The sequence below is a fragment of the Meleagris gallopavo genome, chromosome Z, assembly GCF_000146605.3.
Source record: "Meleagris gallopavo isolate NT-WF06-2002-E0010 breed Aviagen turkey brand Nicholas breeding stock chromosome Z, Turkey_5.1, whole genome shotgun sequence".
Taxonomy (NCBI): Eukaryota; Metazoa; Chordata; class Aves; order Galliformes; family Phasianidae; genus Meleagris; species Meleagris gallopavo.
Window position 1 is genome coordinate 898,613 of NC_015041.2, and position 7,048 is coordinate 905,660.

Sequence of the window (7,048 nt, forward strand, 5' to 3'; positions counted from 1 at the left end):
GGCGACCCTGCACGTAGTAGAGGGGTGGCACTAGATGAGCACTGTGGTCCTTTGCAACCCTGGCCATTCTGTGATTCTATGCCTGAGAAATTCTGTGTTGCGTTTTCTAAAGGCATTGAACAGCGTTAGGTCTATTTGTTAATTTCTTTTTTATCACATGGACATTTATTTTAAATCTGTATTATGGTAAAACTCCTTTTATTAGTTTCAGTGGAGCATTGCCTCTCTCTCAGTGGTAATTTATGGTATGTCAAGACCCAGTCCTGCAGGCCTCTGTGTGCTGATCAAGTGAATGAAGTTAAATGCATGATCATGGGAGGTTTCAGCCTTAGAGAAACAGAATGGACATCAGTAAGAATCATGCAGAAAGTAACAGCATTTTAATGGGAAAAATCCATTAATGTGATGGGTGACAGGGCCTGAAACCCTACCTCGAAAGCTATTAGCAAAATAACAAAAAATGTCTGACTGGAAAAAAGGCATCAGTTTTTCTGATCATTACAGAATTACAGAATGGCCAGGGTTGGAAGGGACCTCAAGAATTACGAATCTCCAACCCCCTGCCACATGCAGGGCCACCAACCTCCACATTTAAGACCAGCCCAGGCTGCCCAGGGCCCCATCCAACCTGGCCTTGAACACCTCCAGGGATGGACGGGGCATCCACAGCCTCTCTGGGCAGCTGTTCCAGCACCTCACCACTCTCTCTGTAAAGAACTTCCCCTGACATCCAACCTCAATCTTCCCTCCCTCAACTTCAAACCATTTCCCCTTGCCCTGCAGTTATCTCCCCTTTCAAAGAGCTGACTCCCCTCCTGTCTGCAGGCTCCCTTTAGGTACTGAAAGGCTGCAATGAGGTCACCCCGCAGCCTTCTTTTCTCCAGGCTGAACAAGCCCAGCTCCCTCAGCCTGTCTTCACAGGGGACCTGCTCCAGCTCTCATTATCATGATTGTTATTAGCAATCACTGATGTAAGAACAAGCCTCATTCCTGTCAATTAAACTCTACCCAGAGAAGTATTTCATAAGCTTCTGTGAAACACTTAATGGCTTTTGTCTGTCACATTGTCTTAATCTGAATGGCTCATTTTGTTCCTTTGTTGATACTGTATGGTACTGTTACTTTTCCATGTAGCTTATTTATTACTTTCATTGAGGCAGTGAGAATGTCTTCTATGGGCTGGCCCAGCCTGTGGCTCACTGGGCTTTGGGTTGTGTGTTTATTATCTGACGTGGTATTGCATGGGTGAAGCTACAGATTGTAGTTAGAATTGTGGGTTTATCTGTAAGAATGAAATGCTTGTTGTTTTCATGGTTGTTCTCCTGCTTGCCATGGTGCTAACGAACTCTTTCCTTCTCTTTTTGTTTGCAGTGGCAGCATGGAGCCAGCTTTTCACAGGGGAGACCTCTTATTCTTAACAAATTTCCACGATGACCCAATCAGAGCTGGTGAAATAGTTGTGTTTAAGGTTGAAGGCAGAGACATTCCGATCGTTCACAGAGTAATCAAAATTCATGAAAAGTAATGCAGTTTGGCGTTTTCCTTCTTTCTAAATACAGTTTCTCTCACTATGACTTGCAGTTACTTTTCAGTTTGGTAATGTCTCATGAAAAAAAGCAATTGAGGATTTGCTTTAACGTATAGCTGGTCACTAGGATGTGATCTGTTCCCAGTTCTGGGGCATGCTTCCTGTGACCCTGCCTCCCCTCCCTCAGCAAAGTTGCTCAGGTTCAAAGTAGGTTGATTTATGCCACAAGGAGTTCTGCTGTTTTTACCCTTCTGGCACAGGCCTCACATAATGAACAGTTTTTCCCAAGTGTAAGAGGCAGTTCTACTTTTGCACAGTGAAAAGGTAGCGTGCATGTAGGAAGCACTGGAGTATTTGCTCCTTAAGAGCTATGAGCGAGAGCTGAACCAAAATGTATCATCCACACATACGTAGTGCTAGAAAGGGAGCAAAACTTTACAGGTTTTTTAAGATCAGCAGTTCAAATTATATCAAACAAAGTATGAAACACTATTTCCATTTGAAGCAGTAGGGAAAGGTTATTATTTGGGTACATTTAGGGTTTAAAATCTCTGTTCTTGCAAAAAGAATGAACCTTCTTAATGGCCAGAAGCTGGGATATCAGCACTTCTGGGCCCTTAGCATTGCATGCAGGGTTTCCCATGCAGTAACAGCCCCACAAAAAGTTTTGTCCACTTGATGATATTTAGAGACTGGTTACTTGTATTATTTTTTTTATTTTCCCTTTTACAAATATCAAACGCAACTGAGGTTTTGCTGTATTGTTTAACTAAAGAGTAAGTGACTTGAAAGTGTGTTGCAGTGACAAGTTATTGAATTCTGTGCAGATTTGGAACTGTGTTAAAGTGTCTGTGATTTTTATTAACATCAAAGAAGGACTAAGCTAAATTTTGATTTGAGATCTTCCATTAAAATGATACTGTCTCTTATGGAGGGGGGCTGGTTTTATGGTTGGGTGCTGTTTTTTGTTTTTGTTTTTTTTAATTAAAGTCTATGTTCTCTTGGAAATACAGAGAATAGTATGTTTTAGTATGTTTTAGTATGTCTGGGGAGTTTGTTTTGTTTTTGCTGATCCCAGATCAGCAAATACTGTTTTAGTTTTAAAAAACTAAAATGGGTGCTTTTCATATTTATCACATAATTACTGACATCAGGTGTCAGTCTGGGAGCATTTTATACCACCTCTCCTGCTGAAATTTGTTGTCTGTCAATAAAGGCTGTAATGTTAATGACTTAATGGTGCCTGTTAATAAGCAGGACTGGAAGTAAACGTTGTTATCTAATCTTGTAGTACTTCCCGTCTTCACTGTGTGCTTTCAGGATGTTGATTGAAGTTTTTAAATTAAGTGGTTCAGTTTATCAACTCGTTGCCTTTTAGAGAAAATGGGAACATCAAATTTCTGACCAAAGGTGATAACAATGAAGTTGATGATAGAGGCTTGTACAAAGAGGGGCAGAACTGGTTAGAGAAGAAAGACGTTGTTGGAAGAGCAAGGGGGTAAGTAATGCAAAATGGCTGTGTTCTTTTTGACTACAATAGAGAACAAGTGATCAACTTAAATCAATTCTACTGGGTACAGAGTGGATAGCATGGCATTTTTGAACTTCTTAAATAGACTGGTAATTAAGCTAATTTCTGTGGGAAAGTTACTTTCTGCTGTTACTCACTGTTGTGGAGTGGCAATTAATTCCTTGAAGAAGTAGCATGTAATAAAAATAGTTCACCAGTGAGTAACAATCACCCAACCTTTTCTTGTTACTTCTGGAAACTGCCAGGAAATGATTTCCACATTCCACAGTAGTTTTGTGTAAGGTTTCAGCTTTTGTCCATTTCCTTGCTTGAAAAGAGGATTTTCTCAAATTATCCATAGTTTTGCATAAGAAATATGTATTTGGAACACTCTTGCTTGGACCTCGTACCATTTATGGGGTGCAGATGTATTTGTAATGCTGTGAATAATATTTAGCAAGCATTTGTGTGATGGAAGGAGTGAGGTCTGTGAGAGTTCGCTCCTGAATTTGTGTTGTCAGATTGCACATCATATTTAGAGCCCTTGTTTTCTGCTTGAGTGTTTGTTTTCTCTGAAATCCATTATCAGACATTTCTGAGGGTTAATTTTACATTCATCTGTTCTGTCCATTACAGATTTTTGCCTTATGTTGGTATGGTAACTATAATAATGAATGACTACCCGAAATTTAAGGTATGTATGCAGACAAACTGAATACTTAAATGTAAAGCTATAAAATGCCACGTAAGGTAATAAGGAAAGAGTCTGGCTTATAAGAGCACTTGATAATAAATTTGTTACCTAATGTAAAATGAGCGTTATTTTCTTGTTAGCTTGTCTGCAGTCTGGCAGAACGTGGTGCTTTTATTGATTTGAAAGCAATTTATAGCTATCTCATATACAGATATATATATATATACAGTTGTAATGTTTACTTATAAAGAATATGGTCACAGTAAAATATTGCTATAAATCTACAGGAACTGTAACTGATCATCTACAGTGTGTAATGTTGTAGAGGGCACATTTTGAGCAGTTTATAATGTCAGAACTTCTCTGAAGAAGAATTGTCATCAGTCTCCATTCTGTATTTTCTTCTGCAGTATGCTCTTCTGGCAGTAATGGGAGCTTATGTACTTCTGAAACGGGAATCCTGAGGCACAAAAAAAAGTCAGCTTTCCAAGAACAACGTATAAAGCTAAATGTATGGGGATAAAAAAGCATAATATATTTCAGATGTTTTAACTTCTGTCTGCGGTTCCAAAGCTGTGCAAACTTTTGTCTTGTCTAAATAAAGGGTGTTATTGATGAGTGAAGCTTTTGGCTCTTAGTTCATTCCTTAATGGCGTATTTACCATCTGAAATAAGTAGTGCTTCTAGTTGGCCTTTTGCAAAGGGAAGGTGCTGACCGTCCAGTGCTAGAGCAGCTCATGCACTCATTAATGTGCTGTGGGTGCAGTGCTCTCAGACTGCAGTGTGATGGAGGCTCTCCTTGCTTTCTCCTGCCTGCCTGTTGAGGTTTTTTGCTGTTTCTGTTCGCAACCTTATGAGCTGTTCTGTCAGCACTTAGAAAGACGCAGCACACGTGTAGGAACAGGGTGAGCTGTAGGAGTTTGGCCACACTTTCACCTAAAGAAAACTGTCTGGGTATGTCTGGAGGAAGGAACAAATTACAACAAAAACAATAAAATAGAAAGGAACTTTCACTCTGCATTGAGAAGTGGAAACTTCTTTTCTCTGAACGTGAAACTTGCTCCTTGATGTTCTGGAGATGAAGAAGGGAAGGACCTGATTTCTTGGGTCACGACATGATTCTAGAATTCAGGCTGTTGATGTTTTTGCCTTTGTGTTCCAAGCTGTGAAATAAAGCCAACAAATCTTTCCTGGGGCTTTATAGAAACCAGAATTACTAGGTGAAAAGCACAGTTGTGTGCTCAGTAATATTACCAGTAAGGAAAAAGCATAACCCAGATTCCTGTTTGGAGGATGTGTTGTTCTGTCTATGACACCTGAGGAGTGTCAAACATAAAACTTATCTTTCATTTTAAGCTAAGAACAGTCTTATGTGAAGTGCTGGGTCTCCTTGGCTTCCAATGTCAGTACTGTACCCTCAACAAAGCAGAACTTGTTTTCTTTGCGTGCTTTGTTTTTGTAGCTCTGATGAAGAACAGCATGATGCTTTTTTTCCTGCGGAGTTTTGTTTCTTCTGCAATCCCTCACCTCTGCAGAAATACACCGTTATACAACAATGGCACCCCTTCTGCTCTAACTGAAAGGCAGGCAGCTGCTGGGTTCTTCCAAGTACTATGCTTCTTTTGTGTCCTACTAAGCAGTTTTCACAACAAACCCTAATATAAAAACGAGTTATTCAATTTGTGTAGAATTAAAATTGAGTATAATAAAGAGCCTGTCAGAGTAATGTAGTTATTCTTAATGCAGTCTTTCTGGAAGTGTGTCATCACGTTTAAGTAAAAATGCAGTAATTTTGGGGGGCAGTGTATGGGTGGTGTTACTCAAATTAGAATTGCTTCCAGCTGCCATACAATCACAGTTCTAACTTTGAGAGTAGGACTTTGCACATAGCTCCGATGGTAAATTCAGCCCATTTTGATGGGAATTTTGTGTTGAGGAAACATGAGTGGGTAAAAAGAAGCCAGGATTAACTTAGCTGTGCTCAGAAGATTGTAATTCTTGAGAGTGACATGCTGCGTCTCGTTTTGACTCCTTGATAACCCCATCCTGTGGAACTGACTCGTGGTAGGGTGAAATGCAGTCATACCTACACTATCTACTCTTATTATTCGGCGTTATATGTACCTGCTGTACCTGCTCCTCACTGGTGTGCATGACAGCACAGCTCCACTTACCTTCCCGATTTCAGCTGGGTACATAGAGATCTGCTAATTGCATCCAACCAAGCAGCTTTTGTAAACCGTGTGCAATTTGTTCAACCATGTAGTGCAGACAATCCACCTCTTGGCCTTTGGAGTCTACTGGGACTGAGGTGGAGGCGTTGTGCTGAAAGCAGTCTGAGGATAGGTTTTTTCCCAGTGCCTGCCTCCTGAGGACTTTGTGTTGGTATAGGGATGAGGTGTCTGATGCTGATGGCTTCTTGCTTCTCGCTGCATCAGTTTGTTGAGGTATCTGAGAACTGAAGACGAGGCTGTTAGAAAATGAAGCGAGGGTCTTTAAACACTGATGTTCAGAGGAGCCAGTGCAACTTGGCTGGTTGTTCTCTGCTGGGTCTGTGAGTGGAGCAGACTCATCAAAGCCTCTGGGAAAAAGAAAAGCAAATGCTGGCTAGCCTGAGAGGTCCCCATATCTGTGGGGTGGTGCTGGAGGAGCAAAGAAACACCACAAGATAGACAGCATCCAAAACCGTAATGCACAGAGCTCTGTGGGCACCACCTGAACCCTTCCTTGCGCTGAAGTTCTAGCTCATGGCGTGGAGGAGATGTAAAATAAAACCACCTGGGGGTTTAGGATGCCTTACAGTGCCAAGGCCCTACACAGCTCAGTGAGAGCGTTTGTGCTGTAATCATAATACTTCTGTCAATGCAGAATATGAAGCCTCTTTCTCAGCAGAGAGGAAGCGATGCTGTTTATTAAGCCTGGTTAATCACGTCTCTTTTTCTCAGAGAAAAAAAATGCAAATGATGCAGCACATGCTTTTTGCAGAAGGAATGCTTTGCACAGTGCCAACAGCCTCGCTTTTCTGACTCGGAACACCAGTGCTGCTGACAGGGTTTACACCCAGGGAGAAATTCTTTCAGCACTCTCCTCTTCACAGCGCAGAAAAGATGGTTCAGACTTCTCTCTGCCTGCTTGTGTGGGTTTTATCAGTGTTTCTTTGAACATCTCGTGGGCCTAAAGCAAATAAAATGTAAAGGATACAAAGTTAAATGTTTCCCTCCTCTATAGCTTGGCTTAATTCAGTCTGTTCTACCTCTTCTGTCACCGTTCTCATGCTCCAGCACCTTGCTTTTGTACAGAACCAACTCTGCTTCTC

The 7,048-nt window shown here is 41.1% G+C and overlaps 1 protein-coding gene across 1 annotated transcript in view; it reads left to right on the top strand.

Moving 5' to 3' along the window:
* The window catches only part of SEC11C (SEC11 homolog C, signal peptidase complex subunit), a 5,159-nt gene extending 804 nt beyond the window's left edge, over positions 1-4,355 (top strand). Inside the window, exons 3-6 of the mRNA XM_010725136.2 lie at positions 1,372-1,521; positions 2,907-3,026; positions 3,675-3,732; positions 4,143-4,355. Coding sequence (XP_010723438.1) covers positions 1,372-1,521; positions 2,907-3,026; positions 3,675-3,732; positions 4,143-4,196 — 382 coding nt within the window. The 3' untranslated portion in view covers positions 4,197-4,355. The remainder of the gene's footprint in view (positions 1-1,371; positions 1,522-2,906; positions 3,027-3,674; positions 3,733-4,142) is intronic.
* The last annotated feature ends 2,693 nt before the right edge of the window (positions 4,356-7,048 follow it).